The sequence below is a fragment of the Ursus americanus genome, chromosome 2, assembly GCF_024610735.1.
Source record: "Ursus americanus isolate L20-20 chromosome 2, mUrsAme1.1.p, whole genome shotgun sequence".
Taxonomy (NCBI): Eukaryota; Metazoa; Chordata; class Mammalia; order Carnivora; family Ursidae; genus Ursus; species Ursus americanus.
In genome coordinates, this window is record NC_142128.1 from 45,822,296 (window position 1) to 45,841,867 (window position 19,572).

General features: G+C 51.2%; 2 protein-coding genes across 2 annotated transcripts; one reads left to right on the forward strand and one right to left on the reverse strand.

Moving 5' to 3' along the window:
* Positions 1–5,180: 5,180 nt before the first annotated feature.
* KLHDC9 (kelch domain containing 9) lies at positions 5,181–7,509 on the forward strand. The gene is made up of 4 exons (XM_045783815.2): positions 5,181–6,218; positions 6,510–6,669; positions 6,761–6,959; positions 7,228–7,509. Exons 1-4 carry the CDS (start codon positions 5,701–5,703, stop codon positions 7,392–7,394), a joined length of 1,044 nt encoding a protein of 347 aa, XP_045639771.1. The 5' UTR covers positions 5,181–5,700; the 3' UTR covers positions 7,395–7,509.
* Positions 7,510–7,708: 199 nt separating this feature from the next.
* Positions 7,709–19,570, reverse strand: PFDN2 (prefoldin subunit 2). Its single transcript, XM_045783821.2, has 4 exons — positions 19,448–19,570; positions 8,933–9,021; positions 8,698–8,821; positions 7,709–8,019 (listed from the first exon to the last, which is right to left on the reverse strand). The coding sequence occupies exons 1-4, from the start codon at positions 19,520–19,522 to the stop codon at positions 7,843–7,845; spliced, it is 465 nt and encodes a 154-aa protein (XP_045639777.2). The 5' UTR covers positions 19,523–19,570; the 3' UTR covers positions 7,709–7,842.
* Positions 19,571–19,572: the final 2 nt, after the last annotated feature.

Consider the following 19,572-nt stretch of genomic DNA (forward strand, 5'->3'; position numbering starts at 1 on the left):
AAGCTTAAAGCTCACTTCTGCTCCTTCCCAAGGTGCCCCCCACATCCAGAGCTCCCCAAAGAGAGAATGGGTTCCAGCAGCTTTTCCTCCACTGAAAAATACCTTTGCCCCCTGTGGCTGGAGCGTCCCTGTGCCCAATATTAGGACGGCGGCATCCTGTTTTCTAAGAGATTCCATCTGAAGCTTCCATCTGACACGTGCTGTGCTGTTCCTATCTCCCCGTGCTGCAGGCCCAGTGACACCCAGTCGCCTGCCCCACTCCTTCACGACAACCACACTTCCTGGTTGCCTCCCGACATCCCCCGGAGCTCAGGGGGCTGGAGTTGCTTGTTCCTAAAGAGGTCTACAGCTGGAGTGACCCACCAGGGGAGATGGCTCAGCAAAAGGCATGTGTGGGCCCCGTTCCTCAGAAGGCCGTTGGGTGCAGAATCCCCTCCTCCTTGCTGTCACCCCATGGGCTCCCCAGGCATCTGCAAACACATGACCATGAACTCAGGGACCAGAGACAGATGCCTTTATTCTTTGGCCCTGTGTCTCTGGATGGGCTGGCACTTTTAGAAGGCTCCAGAAATAGGCTGTGGCAGGTCTAGGACAAAAGTGGGAGCCCCCATGGAAATCAGAGTCTTCCAAGCGATGACAGTGGCAGCAGGAGATAAAGCAGCGAAGAGGAGTAAGAGCAAAGGCAGGCAGGGTCCTGGGGCTTGGCAAGAGAATAGATTCTGGTGAGGACCCCAAGCTGTGCCCCCTGCCTTCTCCCAGTCTCCGTCCCAACCACAGAAGGCGCCTGCTCCTCCCAGGAAGCCCACCTGCAGCCCCAGGGGCCCGCAGAGCCCGCAGAGCCCCAGGCGCCTTCCGGAAGCAGCCGCCTTTGGACCTTCTCGTGCCGTCCAAACATTCACCTTGGATGCCGGGAGTGTGGTGCCCTCTGCCAAACAAAGACAGCCACTTCCTGGCCATCAGCCTGAGCCCCTGTCACCCGCCGCCCCACTCAGCTGCCCCAGGGGAAAGAAAGCCTGCTGAGGCCCTAAATGAAGCCTCAACCTGGGACCACGCAGTGGGAGTAGCAGGACAGCTGTGGAGGCCAGGAGACCAGGAGGCCCAGGGCTGTGGGAAGCCTGGAAGGGCTGGGAGCCTCGGCAAGAGTGGGGAAGGCCCTGAGGGGAAAGGCAAGCGTTCCCTGAGGGGAGACCTGAGAGGAGGGGGCAGAAGCTGAGAAGACATGAGGGGGAGAGCAACACTGGGGTGGGGGACTGGGGACTCCCGTAATTTGAGGTCAGATTTTCTTTTGAAGTATGCTGGCATATCTGCCCTCCGTGTGGCCAGGGAACATTCGCCCGTCCGTCTCATAAACCCAAGTTCCCTCCTCCTCTCCTCTCCAAGACCCAGGCCCCCTCGGACCTGCGGCTCTGTTCCCCTCGCCAGCACGTGGTTCCGCTGTAGAGGGGCCCGGGCCGAGGGGCCCCAGGAAGCAGGAGCCCAGTCTTCCAGTTCCGAGACAGCCCCCAAGGCCCTGCTGCAGCACAACTGGCTCCCACCGCGCTTGGGAGACTGGGCCCCTATCCCGCCTCAGTCTGCAGCCCCACGGACAGCGAGGCTGGGAGAAGTCCCCGTCTGTGTCAGGAGCAGGGGTGCAAGCCGAGCAGGGCAGGCCCCTGACCCCCTCCTGAGCATCTCTCCACACCCACCCCAAGAGGCACTGCAGGCCTTCCTTGCAGGCAGCCCTAGGCGCTGCCCTCCAGCATCACCTTAAAGCCTTTTTGAACCTGTTTCTCCTTCAATTCTAGAAGTGGCATAAAAAAAAGGGCTAGGGAGCAAGAAACAGAGCAAGAGTTCCTTCCTGTGATAGTTTCCAAGATCAGGGAAGCCCTGGTCCATGAACTAGAAGGAAAGCGTAGAGGAGCAGTGGCGAGTCTAACTCCCCCTGCCAGCCTCCCTGGCCCCAGGCCTCCGTGCTCTAAGGTCTTCTGTGGGGAAATCCTACTCCCTGGAAAGGGCCCATACACTGAAGCTGACTCAGGTCCTCATGAGGAACCGACACCGCAGGACTGTGCCCGGGGACCGACTACCGTCTACAACACAGCCAAAGGGGAGAAGCCTGGCCCCTCCTGGAAGGTTCCAAGGCTCCTTGCAGGACAGTCAGATGGTTGGCTCTGTCCAGCAGGACAGGGAGAGAAAGAAGGGCAGACTCAGAGAGAGAAACACAAAAGTAGACCTGGTGAGACAGATCTCAGGGCACAGGGAGACAGGCAGACGCGTGGAAGAAGAAAGGAGCAGGGGGCAGAAATAGACACGCACGGAGGAACGGTGAGGCGTAATTCAGAGAGGCGGAGAAGCTGAGACAAAGTCTGAAACACAGACCCAAAGAGAAATTTCTGAACGCCTCCTTGCCCACGGCTGCCCCTTCCGCCTACTTTCCTCTCCTGCTCTCAATTTCAACCACCCAATGTGGACCCGATGACGTTTTCCACTCAGTATCACCAAGTCCCTCAACAATTCGAGTTTTTCCCCATCCTCAGCCCACCTCCCCACCGCTCTCCAACCCGCCTGACGCCTCTCCCCTCCACCCCGTCCGCTCACAGTTCCGCCTTTCTACCCCCACACTCCTTCCCGCTCACGTCTCAATCGGACGAGCTCTCAAGATCTGGCCTCTGGCCGTCTCTTTTCCCGGCCATTCCTCCGTCCTGCTCCCCCATGTCCTTATTCTGGCTGAACTAAGAGCAAAGAGCCAGAATTAGGGCCAGGAAGGCACGGGGCCAGGCAGTCCACTGGCCAGAACGAGCTGGGGGAAAACGCAGGTCAGAGGACAACACAGGAGGAGCCGAGAGGGTGGGAAAACCCTGGGGGCCGCAGGCAGAGGGGATGGAGGAAGTCTGGAGACAGGACTGAGAACCAGGATGGCTCCGGGGTCAGAGTGAAGTTAAGGGGAGGAGAAAACAGAGCAAGAGTTCTGTGAAGGGTTGAGAGAGCAGATATCGATCTGGGGCTGGGACGGACATCTGAGACTGGGAACCTGGGCTGTAGGCACGCTCGCTCACCGGAAATGGCCACCTGAGGCCAAACTCAGAGGACCCTGTCAGGACTGGGAGACTTTCAGGATGCTCTGCCGCCAACCCCCCCCCGCCCCCCCCCCCCCAGAGGTTCTCCCTGGATATTAGCAGCAGCCCTTCTGGCTGCCCTTCTCCTGTTCTCACACAGTCCCCTTTCAGGTCTACCCTTCACTTTATCTTCATGTCTCTTAGTTTCTGGAGCACAGACAGGGCCATCCGCAGACCACTTTAAATGGTGCTCTGGGGTATAAAGTACATGTCATGCCAAGGCAGACTGGCTTTTCTTTCTTTTTTTGTCTTGTTCTTCTCTCTCTCTCTCTCTCTCTCTCTCTTTCTCTCTTTCCCTGGATTCTTTTCTGCCTCCTCCAAGATATGGGCTTGATTCCAACTAGCCAGAGGAGGTAGGAGTCCCGAGCAGCTCCTCGCCTGGGTCTATGTAACTGATAAACGCCTCTAGCTACTAGATGGGACTGGAGGGGGGATGGCCAAGGAGCGCGTGAGGTCCAGGCTCGATGTCCAAGGGAAATGCGAACAGCTGAGGACGCAGAGTCAGAGTGGAAGCTGGGAGAAGGAACACCCAGCTGTGAGAGAGAAGCTGGAAAGGCCCCTGGGCTGGGCAGTTCCCTGTTCTACCCAGGAGAGGCAGAAAATGAGTCTGTCCCAGGGCGCCTGGCTGGCTCAGTCAGCAGAGCACGTGACTCGATCTCAGGTGGTGGGTTCGAGCCCCATGCTGGGTGTAGAGGTTACTTTGAAAAATAAAAGCTTTGGGGGAAAAAAAAAGAAAGAAAATGAGTCTGGCAAAAAGGGCATATAGGCCACCAAGGGCCACCCCCCCACGCAACTCCTTGCCTAAATCCTAGGAGTGTGACAGACCTGAGTCCAGCTGTTAGGAGGCGAGCTGGTCAGAGAAGTCTATGAGAAGGCTGGCTTTCAGACTTCAGTCAGGGACATTAGATAGAAGTTAGTGATTTGGGGGGCACCTGGGAGGCTCAGTCGGTTAAGCGTCTGACTCTTGTCTTGGTTTGGGCTCAGGTCATGATCAGAAGGTCATGAGATGGAGGCCCACGTCTGGCTCTACGCTCAGTGAGGGGTCTGCTTCAGATTCTCTCTCTCCCTCGCCCTCTGCCCCTCCTCCCACTCGTGCTCTCTCTCTCTCAAATAAATAAATCTTAAAAAAAAAAAAAAAGTTGGTGATTTTTTACGAGGTTTTGTTACCATGTTACCATGATCTGGGAAAACCAAGATCCTCTCTGTTAGACCCCAGGAAAGCTGGAAATAAGTGGGCAGAGACTGTCAAAGTTCTTACTGGGTCTCGGCTTCAGGAGCAAGTGGGAAACAGGTCTCTCTGTGCCTTCCTGCCCGTACTCTCTCCATGCTGTTTACTCTGAGGACCAAAAGTTAGGGTCAGGGGGCCTGTGCTATCAGACCCCTGAATTACTTGTCCGTCCCCACTGCGGCCTGGTCACTCTCTATGCCTGCATTCCTGGGGCATGATGGGGAATGAGCTGATGTGTAGAAACCAAAGGCAAAAGCAGCAGCCATCCCTCCCATTTGCAGCCTGGCACTGGGGACACATGTCCTGTTTCTGTCCCGAACCCCCCCCCCACCCCCACCCCAGCTGTGTTGGGAGTAGAAATCTGTCTGCATTTCCTCCTGTAGCTGAAATTAGTCAGCTTGGATCTGGGCCTCTTCGTTCTTCACTGGGTCCTGGAGGGACAGAGTTGGGAAGAGGCACAGGGACTTGGCTTGAATAAAAGGGAGATACCAGGGAGGGGCGGGACCCTGTAGTTCTCCCTCCACCTACTACACCCCCATCCGGCTTCTTAGGCTGGGCAGCTTCTGTCCTGGATCTTATCGGTGAAACTCCTTGCCCTTCATCTCCAGTACCAGATGCCACCGTACCTCAGTTTCCTTACACCGTATGAGCCTAAGAGGCGAGCTGAAATAACGAATTACTCTTCCCAGGACTCCGTAGTGAAACGTTCTCCAAGGCTTAAGCATTTCCCCTCACCCCCAACCCAACCACACACACACAATGACGGTGTGCCCTGAGAGGCGGGCTCTACCACCCTCTAGTGGCCAGAGCAGAAAGGACGCTCCCAGCAGATCCCAGGACCTTCGAGGCTCCAGCTGGGAACGTCTTCTGAAAAACACCCAACACATAAAGCCCACCGCACAGTTCATAAATGAGAAAGCTGAGGAGGCCTAGAGAGACTCCCCTTGAGAGTCAGCGGCACGGATGGGACCAGAACCCAAGTCTCCTGACTCCCAGCCCAGTGCTCCGGCCGTTCACGGCCTCCCCTCTGACTCATCGCTGGGGAGGGCAGGTGGAATTGGAAACGGGTGTCCCTCCTGCCGCAGCAGAGCCACACTTGCACCTCAAATCAGCTCGCAGCTTTGATAACGGGTCCTTCGGGGGACCTGGCTGCCCTGCGACTTCTGAGGTTAACAGTCTTTCAGGATTCTGCTGGCCCTCGCCCAGATGCCGTCACCACGGTGACCATTCCGGCAGCTACCCAGGTCTCCTGTCTCCACGGTAACCGGTGCTTTGCGACCTTCACTTTGCCGCGGTCGTGCTGCCGGTGGTGCGGCGGCGGCGGCTGGAGGCAGGGACCCCGGCGGTTCCGGGAGTGGGGTGGGGGGTGGGGGTGACATGGCGCTGGCGGGGCCCCCGGGGGGCGCGGGCTGGACCTGGCGGCCAGTGGCTCGGGACGCGCTCCTGGCGCGGGCCTTCCACTCCTGCACTGAGCTTCGGGGCCGCTTCTACCTGGTGGGGGGCCTCCGGGCTGGAGGGGCGACAGAGCCGAGCGGCGACACGGTAGTCTTCGACCCGGCCGCGGGCCAGGCCGTGCAAATGGGCGCCCGGGGCGGCCCGCGGCGCAGTCACCACGACGCGGCGCCTGTGGCCGGACGCTGGCTCTGCGTGGTGGGCGGCTGGGACGGGTCGCGCCGCTTGGCCACGGTGGCCGCCCTGGACACCGAGCGCGGGGCGTGGGAGGCGTGGAGCGCGGCCCCCGGCAGCCGCCTCCCCGCCGGCCTCAGCAGCCACACCTGTACCCGCGTCTCGGACCGAGAGCTGCGGGTGGCAGGCCGGGAGGGCGGGACCCGCACTCAGCGTCGCTACGGAAGCATCTACACGCTGAGGCTGGACCCCGGCGCCCGCACGTACTGGTATGGCACCCCCTGCCCCAAACGTCTCACCCTTCCTTCACCTGTGCTCTAGAAAAGCGAAGGCTCAGCAGAACCGCGGGCACCCTGTCCACGTCCTGACCCTCCTTCCCCGGCAGCCACCGTGGTGAGCGCCGCGCGCTCTCTGCTGGTATCCCCCTCCTTCTCCTCCGCCCGCGGTACAGTCCCTGCCTCCTTTCTGTGCTCGCCACAAAAGGGGCTGGGGAACAGGCAGTACCGCACTTCTGTTCTCCGGAAAACCCAACTCAGGCCCGGACTTGTGCATACCCACAGCTATAAGGAAGAGGGCTGCCACACAGCCTCCCGCTCGGGGCACTGCGCGGCCCTGCTCCAGACTGCGGGGCCCCACCCAGCTCACCAGCTGCTGCTCTTTGGGGGTTGCAACTCGCCTGAACCAGAAGTAGCTGGGCATTGGAGTCAGGGGAAGATTAAGGTATTATCTGCTCACATCTTGCTGAGGGTGGAAGGGGGCTAAAATGGTGAGGCCCAAATCCCTCCAGCCAACCCCTTCTTTCTCCCCGAAGGAGGAACCACCTGCTGCCCCCCGTTTGATGGAACAGCTTGCCAGGCTTGTGAGCACTGGGCAGGGGTCCCGGCAGGGGCCTCGGGGACTGCGGCATCACTCATGTTCTGTGGTGGGGCCCTTCGCTGTGCTGTTTGGTGGAGAAACTCTGACCAGAGCCAGAGACACCATCTGCAATGACCTCTACATCTATGATACCCGTGAGGGCTGGCTGGCTGAGGAGGGGAGAAGGGGGGGAGCAGGGGGGAAGACGGAAGAACCTGCAGTCGCAGAAAGAGGATGCAGTGATGGGGTAGGGAGGGGCAAAAATTAATTGCCAAGTTAAAGGAATACACAGACTAGTAAACTGTGAAGAGGCCCCCAACCAAGTGAGGAGAAAAGAAAGGGCAAACCTTTGGTCTTGTGAGGAGCGGAAGCCCCACGGAGCCAAAATGCTACTGCCTCCAAGAGCACTTTCTTACCCAACAGGCAAGTCCCCTTCTTTGTGGTTCCACTTCCCCTGTGCAGACCATGGGCTGAAACGCGTGGGCCATCGCACCTGCCTTTGGAACGATCAGCTTTACCTGGTTGGGGGTTTTGGTGAGGATGGCAGGACACCTAGTCCACAGGTCTGCATCCTGGACCTATTTATCTAAAGCGTAGTTCAAGACACAGTGCCCGGCCTCTGTTCTGCTGCAGATTCACAGCACACTACCACCAGAGCTATCCGCCTCATTTCAAGCGCTGATTAAATTTCAATCTAAGAGTCAACATTTGTCTGTCAATCTTTTTTGTGGGAGGGCAGTCAACAAGTAGCCACATTTTTATTTGCAAGGGAAAGGATAAAATATGGGACCTCCTCTGATATCGTGAGCCATTAGCCTGATGGAACCAAACCCACCAGTCATAGGCTTTCCACGCCTCATGCAGATCCCACCCCTAATACTGGAAGAAAGCTTCAGGCTAGAGCTAAGCATTCTGACCAAAACATTTAATTAACAAAAAAATATTACAAGAGCAGAGAAAATAATAATAATAACAATAAAGAGAAATTAGAAGAAGTGGGAGTCAGGGTAGAAAAAAAAAATGCAAAGGCCTTGATCCCTAGGAGACCAACACTCCGGCTGAGCTGGACTTAGCCCCAGCCCCTTCCGAGTTCTCCTTGGCTGCTGGCTTCTCATCTTCCCCCATGAGGCGAATGTTGTGCTTTTCCCGGAATTCATTTAATTCTCTTCCCTTTGCCTGAAGCTGCTGTGTGAGTGTCTCAATGATCTTCTGTATCTGGAGGGCAAGAGACAGGGATTAGATGAGGATTTCAGGACTCCCTTCCCCTGCCTGGTATGGACTCTGACTGGGGGAGGTGACGGAGGGATGGCACCTCCAGCCTCACCAAGTACTGATATGGGAGCCCGGACACTAAGAGTATGCCTTTCTCAAGCACAGTGATTTAGAAACTTTAATGCACGTAAGAACCACGCGTGGGCTGTTTGTTTCTAAAATGCTACTCCACAGGGTGCCTGGCCAGCTCAGCTGGTAGAGCATGCGACTCTTGATCTCGGGGTTGTGGGTTCAAGCCCCACGCTGGGCGCCGAAATTACTTTAAAAAAAAAAAAAAAAGCCACTCACAGGCCCCACCTCCTGGGTCCAGGAAACTGCTTTTTAAATCAGTCCTCCGGGTAACCCGGATGCAGGGATCCATGGACTACACTGTGAGAAACACAGCTCTCCCCACCGCCTCTCCCCCAGATCAGCCAGGTCACAGAGCGCAGGGAAAAGGCCTGACAGCCCGCAACGACTCCTGCCTGAGTCTAGACTTAGCATAAGCAGCACAGGCTAACAGGCTTTTTATGCTGTCTTCAACATGGGTTCCTACCCACTTGCCTACACCACGTCCCCGACATGTCGGCTCCCCTCCCGCACCCCTTGGCTGCCCAGCGCTTCTCGGGCATTCCTGCTCACCTGCTCCTTGTTGTTCTCCAGGGCAGGCAGCACCTCTTTGACTGTCCGCTCCACCAGCACGCCTCCAACCATGCGGTAGCACTTGCGGGCCTCATCGACCTCCTTCAGGGTGTCGATCACGAGGCTGCGGCAGGACGACAGGCGGAGCTGAGGGTTCGGCCCCACCCCACCGCACCCGTCCGGCACAAAACGGCCTGGCCAACCCCCACCGTTTGCTGCTCCCCAACCTCCTCACCTGTGCTCATTCAACTCCATCTCCAGCTCAGCTGCTTTGGATGCCAGGCCCCGCTGCTCCTGCCGAAGGCGGTTGAAGCCAGCAATAACCTTAGGAGACGAGAAACAGTCAAGTGCGAGAGGAGGCGGTGGGCAAGGCAGAGGCTCCAGAAACAACACGGGAGGGCCAGCTCTTGGAAAAGGAGTAGACTCCAAGTTTGTGATTTCCACCTTTAGCCTGGAATGCCATTCACTGCACTTACGGAGAGCCTACTGTGTGTGGGAACGCTGCCCTCCCTCCTGCCGCCTCCGCGTGCTGAGGGACAGGCGTGTGGACTACAGGGCGGGCGGAGGGCTCCGAGCGCCCGCACCCGAGCTCAGACTTGCAGGGAGAGAAAGCTGCCGGCCAAGGCTTTGTAGTGAGTAACTCGCTCGGGTCTGCCCAGCATTGCCGCCACAGGGGAACTGCCCTTCCTGAGCTCGGAGGGGTGCCTGTGGGGCTACTATTCGCAGGACCCATGCTCCCTGACCAGGGGGGCAGTAACCTGTTCTATACCAGAGTCTCTGTACAGGAACTGATTTTGGGGGAGAGACAAGCAGGGACAGAAGACAGCGGGAGCGAAGACGACGAGCTGTCCTGCAGAGAAGATCCTCCGTCCCTCTTCCTGAAACCCCCAAAGCTGCCCTAGTTCTTGAACTTGGTGTGACCCAGTTTTTGAACCTTTCTTTTCGTTGTGTTCAACTCTCTATCCACTATCCTTCCAAAACACTACTTAAAAAGAAACAAAACAAAGTTGGCCAGAGTCCGTTTCCGTAGCCTAGAAACCCTAACTAACACAGGCTTGCGGAGACACACTGCCTTCACGAAGCCTGAAGGACGAGAAACTGGGGGAGGAAGGGGTGCAAGACAGGCGTAAGAAGTAACATATGTAAAGGCCCAGAGGAATGATTACCACCAGCTCCCTGTTCCCCAGAAATGGAGCAGGAATTAAAACGGTGTGAAAACCAGACTGGGTCCTGCCATTGCCACCACCGGGACCTCCAGCACAGGGCTCTGAGGACTGGGTTTGGAGAGAAACATCAGATGAAAGGTAGAGAATGTAATGAGGAAAGAAAACTGTGGGGGTAGGTGGGGTGGGAGGAAAAAAAAAAAAGGAAAACCTGGGGCCTGGAGACAAAAGACCAGGTTTCAGGTTTTGTCTCTGCCACATACGGGCTCCATGGCCTCGGACATTTAACCGTATGGTTCCCAACCCTGGCTACACATCAGAATCCCTAGGGGAGCGTGAATAGTGGCGCCTCAGAACAATTGCACAATCACTGGGTGAGGCCCAGGCCTCAGTATTTCTTTCTTTTTTTAAAGATTTTATTTATTTATTTTTAGAGAAAGAGAACGCGAATGCGCGCGGGGGAGGGGCAGAGGAGGAGAGAATCCCAAGCAGACTGGCACTGAGCCCGGAGCCTGGGGCTCGGTCTCAGCACCCAGAGATCACGACCTGAGCCGAAATCAAAAGTGAGACAAGTGGGACACTTAACCCTCAGCCACCCAGATGCCCCACGCCTCAGTATCTTTAAAAGCTCTCCCACATAATTCTACTGTGCAGCCAGAACTGAGAACCACGGGGCTCCTGTCTTTGAGCCTTGGCCCCTCACCTGCGAAACGCACACAGCACCTACTCTGTCGAGCTGTTGTATCATGTGAACCAGTTAGTACGAAAGGACTTTGCAAGCAGTGAAGTACGTTAACTACTATCACGGCCTTCTCTCCAAACCCACAGTGGCCCCCACTCCGGCCCCTCCTGTTCGGCCCCAAGCGGTGAGCCCACCCACTCAAACTGCTGCCGAATCTCTCACTCCATTCACATCACGTCCAGTCTCACTGCCACTAATGACCAACCACCTCATCTTTACTAGGCTCTTTTATCTCTAGCTCTCTCTGCAAGGCTCATCTACAGCTAGTAAGATCCTAAGGGCTGACCTGTGCCACCCCTACATCCCTCTACTGCTCAAAGAGCCAGGGAACAGGTCTGACTAGGATCTGCCCCTCGAGCGGCGCGCTGCCTTCGCCCGGCCCCCACCCTTCCAACTCCGTCCACTCCGTCCACTCGTTCCAACAGATGCCTTGAAAATCTAACCTGTCTATAAGCCAATCTTCCTTTGCCTCCACTGCCTATACCAAACTATTTCCTTTACAGTTCGCTTTTCCTCCATTGTCAGTGTCACAGACCAAAATAATTTCACCCAAGAAAATGCCGCAACTGAACCAGATTCTAGATGCTCTCCTAGCACCTAAACTAACTAACTCTTCTGGATGTATGTTGTTAGATACACGCCAATGAAATCAGCTTAAGAGAGGCCTGAGCTTCTTTTCCTTAGTAATTAGTAAGACTCTCCTTTTCGACCACGAATTTAACACAACTAAAGGCAAAAAAGATATTTTTTTTCATTCCAATTTTTCTTCAAACATTCTTGCTAATTAACAACCCCTATTTCCTCCTGGTCCAGTTTATGAACTTGTAATCAAAAGTCAAACTAGAATAAATCTATTTAAATGTATGAGTTATCCACAGTTATTATGGAAAATTTCAGCCACTGGTGCGCTTAAAGGAAATGAAATCTCTTAGCAGCGAACTGTAACCTAACCGGAAGTTAGATGCAAAATAAACTGATATTAACCTGCCACCTCTGGGGTCTGCTACATAGTGAAGACAGAAAGGCTGTGATTTATTCCCCCATTCTTCCGGTTAAAATACAACTTTTCTAATGGTCTTCTCCCCTGTGGCTAGAACTAAATTTCCTTCTCTTTCCCTTATTCCCTGCTCTCCTAAAGTTGTCTGGTATGAGCACGGATGGCCAGGCCAGTGTTGATTCTCTCAGCCCTACTAAAATCATCGTCTTCCATGTAAACATCCCTACTGAAAAAGAATCCAATTAAATTAAAATACCAGCTGTTTATCCTGTTCAAAAGTAAATTCAATCCGGGGCGCCTGGGTGGCACAGCGGTTAAGCGTCTGCCTTCAGCTCAGGGCGTGATCCCAGCGTTCTGGGATCGAGCCCCACATCAGGCTCCTCCGCTATGAGCCTGCTTCTTCCTCTCCCACTCCCCCTGCTTGTGTTCCCTCTCTCGCTGGCTGTCTCTATCTCTGTCTAATAAATAAATAAAATCTTAAAAAAAAAAAAAGTACATTCAATCCTAGTAACTATATAGAGCTCCTTACATTCTCATAATTGGCACATACAAACAATTTTATACAGGACATGGCTTTCTTCTTTCCCCCCCAGCTTTACTGAGATATAATTGACACATGACACTGTGTAAGTTTAAGGTATACAACATTATGATTTAATACATGTACATATGTGAAATGATTACCAAAATAAAATTAGTTAACACATTCCATATGTTAACTCCTTCTATGTGCTCACATATAAATGCGTATCATGTCTGGGTGGTCTAGTCAGTTAAGTGTCCGACTCTTGATTCTGGGTCAGGTCACGGTCTCAGGGTCGTAAGATGGAGCCCCACGTCAGACTGTGCTCAGTGTGGAGCCTGCTTAGGATTCTCTCTCCCTCTCCCCATCCCTCGAGTGTATGTGGCACCATCTCTCTCTCTCTAAAAAAATAATAAAATTAAGCATATCGGGGCACCTGCATTACTCAGATGGTTAAACGTCTGCCTTTGGCTCAGTTCGTGATCCCAGGGTCCCAGGATCAAGCCCTGCATCTAGCCCTGCATCGATCCCCACATCGAGCTCCCTGTTCGGTGGGGAGCCTGCTTCTCCCTCTCCCCCTTCTATGCTGTCAAATAAATAAACAAAATCTTTAAAAAAAAAAATAAAATAAAGCATATCAATTTCTTAATTTTTTTAAAGGTTTTATTTATTTATTTGGGAGAGAGAAAGCAAGAGACTGAGCACAGGTGGAGGGGGAGGGGCAAAGGGAGAGGGAGAAGCAGACTCCCCGCTGAGCAGGGAGCCCTACACGACACAGGGCTCCATCCCAGGACCCTGGGATCATGACTTGAACCAAAGGCAGACGCTTAACCGACTGAGCCACCCAGGCGCCCTCCTTAAATTTTTTCTGACAGAAAATTTTTCCAATTTTATTGCGTTCCTAATTTTCAACCACGCAGCCTGCTTTCTAATCTTTATTGTTACCTTCTTTGAAATTTTAAATATGGCAAATGCAACCTCTTTTAAAATACCTGTTTTTTCCACAGTCCTACATTACTGCACGTTCCTCCCACAGTCTGTAGTAAAAGAACACCGCTACGTGCCAGGCACTCTGCTACTCTTTATCTCATTTAATTCTAAAACAAACAAAAACACATTATAAGACATGTACCTTCACTTCATACATCAGTAGACCAAGGCTGGTGGGGTATGGGGTGTGTGTGTGTGAGAGAGAGAGAGAGAGAAAGAGAGAGAGAATAACAGCAAACTGGTCCATCTACCCAGGTTTCTTGAACTCTAAGAATCCATTTTCTACTGATGTATTATTACTGGTTTGTCCTATATCACCTCTCATCAAGGTCAAACTAGGGGGCGACGCCTGGCTGGCTCAGTCAAAGAGTGTGCGAGTCTTGATCTCAGGGCTGTGAGTTCCAGTCCCACACTGGGTGTAGAGATTATTTAAAAAATAAAATCGTTAAAAGAAAAAAAAAAAAAAGAAAGTCAGGGGTGCCTGGGTGGCTCAGTTGGTTAAGTGGTTGACTTCGGCTCAGGTCATGATACTCAGGACCCATCAGGCTCTGTGCTCAGTAGGGAGTCTGCTTTTCCCTCCCTTTGCTGCTCCCCCTGCTCATGCTTTCTCTCTCTCACTCAAATAAATCAATAAAATCTTTTTTTAAAAAAAAGTCAAACTATTTCTGTATGATTTATTTTTCTGTTTCCTTCCTTCCTCCTCCTTTCTTTCTTTTTTTTTAAATTTAGCTAATACCATATAGTGTTGATAACTTCAGGAAAAATCTGCAATCATTACCTTTACCTCCAAAATGTCCTTTGGTCTTCTTACCTACATGATGTTTACTCTTATTGGGTTCAGTGAAGAACAGAACAACAGTTAAGAATTATGATTGGATGCATCTGGAAAAGCATTTTCTGGGGTGTCACTCACTAAATACCTTCCTTTCAGTTCAGCGCCCCCTTTCCTGACAAACATACTCAACTATCAAGAAAATGTCTTTGACCAGGGGCACCTGGGGGGCTCAGTCGGTTAAGAGTCTCCCTTTGGCTCAGGTCATGATCTCGGGGTCCTGGGATCAAGCCCCACGTCATCGGGCTCCCTGCTCAGTGGGGAGTCTGCTTGTCCCTCTCCCTCCGCTCCTCCCTCCTGCTTGTGTGTGCTCACGGGCTCTAATAAATAAAATCTTTTCTTAAAAAAAAAGACAAAAGAAAACGTCCTTGACCTTACTACTCCAACAAATAACAGTTCTCAGCCCTTCTCTTCATTTTCCTTTTTTAGGACGAGTCTGCACTCACTGCCTCTACTTCCTCACCTCCCATTCACTCCCAACCCACTTAAAATCGTCTTCTCTCTATACTAGCTATTCAACTACTACTACTTATTAAACTATCCTCTCAAAGATCATGAATGGCCTCCCGATGTAACTGTTACCGAATTCCACCATCTTTTCTCAATTTTCACTCTGCTTCTTGAAACTCTCTTCCTTTAAGCAGCAACATGGTAGGGTGGGAAGAGCCCAAACTTCTGAGTCTGACGTGGGTCCACAGCCTAGTTTCACTCTTCACTTGCTATATGACCGAGTTACGTAACTGTTCGCTTGGTTTCCTCATTTATAAAATGGAGTTCATATATCATACAGCAGGGTTTCTTTTTTTTTTTTTTAAGATTTTATTTATTTATTCGACAGAGATAGGGACAGCCAGCGAGAGAGGGAACACAAGCAGGGGGAGTGGGAGAGGAAGAAGCAGGCCCATAGTGGAAGAGCCTGATGTGGGGCTCGATCCCATAATGCCAGGATCACGCCCTGAGCCGAAGGCAGACGCCTAACCGCTGTGCCACCCAGGCGCCCCCATACAGCAGGGTTTCTAAACATCAGCACTATTGATATTTTGGGCAGGAAAATACTTTCTTTTGGGGGGCTGTCGGGTGCATTGTAGATTTAGCAATGTCTCTGCTTCTACCCACTAAAAGCCAGTAGCAGCTCCTACTGGTGACAACCAGAAACGTCTCCAGGCATTGCCAAATTTCTCCCGGGGTGAAATCACAGCAGGATGAGAACCACTGCCTCAGGGTAACAATGAGAACTAAACTGAGGGAACATGTCCAATGCCCAATACAAGGAAAGTTCCTCTCTCTTTTAGCTTCCAGGACCCTTTGGTTCATTGGTTCTCCTACCTCTCTTAACACTCCTTTCCTCTTTCTGAAGTTTTCCTCTCATCCCCATAATGGAGACAGGATCTAAGATTCTTTTCATTGTACTTCTCCCTTTATTACCTAGACTATTTCAACTGGTATCTTAGCTACTTCAATGGCTTCAACAATTGCCTTTACTCTACTGCCTGCAAACCCAGGCCTTCTCAAATTCTAGACCCATACTTCCAAGTTAGAGGAAAGAGCTCTGAAGTCGGTCAGAAACGGCTTCACAGTCTAACCATGGGCAAGTTACCTCTTTCCTGAATCTGTTTCTTCACCAATAACAAAGATAATATCTGTCTCCTAGGATGTTGTGAAGATCAATTAGTTACCTCAAGGACTTAGGACAATATCCAGTATACAACAGATTGTCAATAAATAGTAGCTATTGGTACAGAACATTTTCACTTAAATGTCCTACGGATACCTTAAACTCAGGTCATTTGAAGCTGAACTCATCATCTTTTACCCTGTTTTAAACTGCTCCTTTTCTTGTCTCCCCTATTTCTTCTTTTTTGGAAAGATTTTATTTATTCATTCAAGAGAGACAGAGAGAGGCAGAGGCAGAAGCAGGCTCCCTGTGGAGCAGGGAGCCCGATGCGGGACTGGATCTCAGGACCCCAGGGATCACAGCCTGAGGCGAAGGCAGCCACTTAACCAACTGAGCCACCCAGGCGCCCCTGTCTCCCCTATTTCTGTTAATGACACCACTCTACCCTCCCGGTAGGAAACCCTGGTTTCATCTTTGAACACACCCTCATCCCAACAACTGCCAAACTTGTTGCACCTACTTCAGCAATTTTTCTTAGGCTCACTGACATCACCCTAGTGCAAGCCTTCATTACCTATGGAGTCTGCACTATTCATGTAGTCTTCTAAATAACCTCCCTATTTTGGGACTCTCCAAATTCATCCTATACACTGCTGATAACCGAATTTTCCTAACACTTGGATGACACAGAAAAATGTTCATGATATATTAGACTTAAAACACAGATTACAGGGACACCTGGGTGCCTGAGTCGGTTAAGCGTCTGCCCTTGGCTTAAGTCATGATCCCAGAGTCCCGCATTAGGCTCCCTGCTCAGCAGGAAATCTGCTTCTCCCTCTGCCCTTTCCCCCTGTTCATGTTCTCTCTGTCTCACGCTCTTTCTCTCTCAAATAAAATCTTTTTAAAAAAAAGAACACAGATTACAAAATGATATACACTGTATAATACTAATATTATAAAGTATATAAATATGTAAAGAAGACATGTCCTCCCTTTTCCTCTACACAACATACAAAATCATAAAGGGGGGGGAGAAACCTCCTTCGGAGTGTATCAAAGGATATATTCCAAAATGGTAATAGTAGTTATCTTTGGATACTAGGATCACGGGCAATTTACTTCTTACTTTGTACTTTTTCCTGTGTTTTCTACATTTCCACAATGAACACGTCTTGTTTTATGTAACAGAAAAACAACATTAGTATACCATACATCCTTCTGTGACTCCCTCACTGCTTACATTAAAAAGTTCCGAATTCTTTGCCATGCAAAGACTCATCTTTCTTATACCTCATGATTTAGCTAAACTAACCAGTCACTGCACTTCATGTCAGCCTGTGCTTTCCCTAGCTCTCCTCTTCTTATCCTATTCCCTATATTCTATTTCCATTACCACCTGTTCAAATCTATTCAACCCTTCAGGCTCAGCTCAAATATCTCTAATATGATCGTGTATAAATGGAAAAATATGTCTGTCTGATTCTCAAATCATTCACTCAACTGAAAGCCCTGCTCTTCCAGTTACTGACTTTGGGTAAGTTAACTAACGTCTCTGAAACTCAAATATTCTTACCTTTAAAGGGAGGACAATATAACTTACTCCAAATAGCAGTAATTAAATAACAGAAGACAAAACAAGTAAAATGCCTAATAAATGTGTTACTTCCTTCCATCTTGTTTATAAGGGACATATGTAGATCACATTTGCAGGAGTGATAGATCATATATATATATTTTTTAATGTAAGCTCCAGGCCCAACATGGGGCTTGAACTCGCAACCCTAAGATCAAGAATCACATGCTCTACCTACTGATCCAGCCAGGCACCCCAATAAATCTTATATTTTTTACCCGGTGTTCTCTCTGGAACACAAAGGCCACACAATGTTAAGCAAGAACAGCCTCAGAACTCAATTATCACAGCTGCTCAGTTTGAGGGCTTCTTCTCTTTCTCCAAACCCCTTAAATATTGGTTCCACCCTTCTTCTGCTTCTTTTTTCACTTTCTGTACAAACCCTAGATGATTTCACCTATAACCATGACTTCGTCTACCATCCATAAGCTTACAATTCTCTAATCTGTATCTCTGACTCAGATTTCTGTAACTCAACATTTATAAGTTAAACTGACTACTAAAATGTCTCTTCTTGAATGTCTTACAAGAAACCCAAACTCAAAACCCCAAAATAAACTTATTCCCCACCCCCAGACATTTCCTATCTTCCTACATTCCCTATGACACCAGCATCCATCAAAGACAGAAATCTGAGAACATCCTGGATTCCTATCCTTTTTTCTTCACATTGAAGGCTTGCATTCCATCCCATACTTTAAGTCTACCTGCGCCCTAAACATGCCAGACAGGTTCATGCCTCAGTGCTTTTTAAGCATATGAGTCCCTCTAGGTAGGAAATTCTCCACTTCCTTCTTTGCTTCACTAACTTCTCTCATCCTTTAGAACTGAAGGATTATCTCTTCCAGAAAAACAAACAAACATACTACGTTCCAGTCACTGCGCAAAAACACTCTGCGTCTATTTCTTGTCTAATAATCAAAATAGTGATGAGGTATGCACCATTATATTTTTACAGGAGGGCAAGGTGAGAGAAGCAACTCATGGGAGGTCATCTACACATAATAAAAACACAATCTGCCAAACCCCAAAGCAATTCTTAGGCTCTTAGCCACCCCACTATACCACAGCTCCCCTTTCCCACCCACTCCTCAAATCCCATAACCTCCTGCTTAGTCAGAGGGTCCCTCCTCTAGCTACCATAAAGAGGGGCCTGTGTGGAATATTGTACATCTTTACTGTTTGATCTTTTCTCAAATGAGTCTGTGAGCGATCTTTAAAACGAGGTCTATTTCATGTATCCATCTCCCTGTATCAAGCAGAGGGCCTAGCACATGGTAGAGCCTCAATAAGTGTTAGGTCCCTTCTCCCTTCCCTTCCACCACAACCCCCCCACCACCACTTGGGGGCAGAAACTGTCCTTTACCGCCTCTGCAAAATCCCACAGCACTTTATACCTGTTAAGACATTCATCCTACGCCTCATGTTAGCATTTTGTAGATCTTATTTTACTATGAGCTCTTTGACTGAATAGGGCAATGTGAAAAATCTTTATGCAGATACCTTTGCCTGTAGTAACTGTTCAACAAATAACTGATAAGTGAACCTGTAATTAAAACAGCTGTTATGTTTTCCTTTCTGTTATGCAGATTTCTTCCCACCTCTATTAAAACACTAGCCCCACCATTAGCAAACCATGGCTCCCATGCCACAAAAGGCTTTCTGAGTTATTTATCGAACGTCTCCCGATTCTAGACACTGGGGGAAATGCAAACGCGAGTCAGAAAAGGGTTTCTGGTCGCTAAAGAAATTCAATCTAATAATGACTTGCGAGTCAAAATAGTATGAACACTAGACTGTTCAAGTACGTGAGTCACGTGGCTCTGCAGAGTGAGGGCGATTGTCAACGTGGTTTCAGGGTCACGTAACAGACCACACAACCAGCCCGTTGACTATCCCCCGGGATTCGTTACGAGCTGCTTAGCCCAGCCTATCCTGTTTGAGGGTGCGGAGAAGTGGGGAAAGAGACGACCTATCTCCCCTCACAGCTGTGCATCCTCCCACATCCCGCAGTTCGGGGCTCTGGCCTCCTGCTGGCTCACCCAACACCCCAAGGGAGGCGTGGCCTTCACCTACCAACCCTCCCGCTCTCTCCCCGGGGGCTCGGCCAGATTCTCCAAGGACCCTCCCCTCTCTGGGCGGCCTCGCAAAGGTGGGACCGGAGGGACGCCTGCACCAGCCACAAGCTCCACCCTCTCCTCTCACCGACTCGGGACCCGGCCCGGTTGCCCTCCCTCGTGTTCTCCGCTCCTCACCTGCTCTGCCGACACCGCCCCTTTCCCCGCGCCGCTGCCGCTGCTCTTGCCGGCACGACCGCTGCTCTCCGCCATCTTCGCCGCCTGCTGGGCTTCCGGCGTGCGCAGCTCCGCCCCGCCGTGCG

What these genes read in the sequence shown, in the direction of transcription:
- KLHDC9 (XM_045783815.2), top strand. Translation starts at nt 5,701, where the DNA reads ATGGCGCTGGCGGGGCCCCCGGGGGGCGCGGGCTGGACCTGGCGGCCA. An exon ending in CCCGGCGCCCGCACGTACTG is followed by an intron (nt 6,219 to 6,509) that starts GTATGGCACCCC and finishes GCATACCCACAG; the next exon opens with CTATAAGGAAGAGGGCTGCC. An exon ending in GGAGTCAGGGGAAGATTAAG is followed by an intron (nt 6,670 to 6,760) that starts GTATTATCTGCT and finishes TTCTCCCCGAAG; the next exon opens with GAGGAACCACCTGCTGCCCC.
- PFDN2 (XM_045783821.2), bottom strand. Translation starts at nt 19,522, where the DNA reads ATGGCGGAGAGCAGCGGTCGTGCCGGCAAGAGCAGCGGCAGCGGCGCG. An exon ending in GGGCGGTGTCGGCAGAGCAG is followed by an intron (nt 9,022 to 19,447) that starts GTGAGGAGCGGA and finishes TCGTCTCCTAAG; the next exon opens with GTTATTGCTGGCTTCAACCG. An exon ending in TGGAGAACAACAAGGAGCAG is followed by an intron (nt 8,020 to 8,697) that starts GTGAGCAGGAAT and finishes CTTGCCCTCCAG; the next exon opens with ATACAGAAGATCATTGAGAC.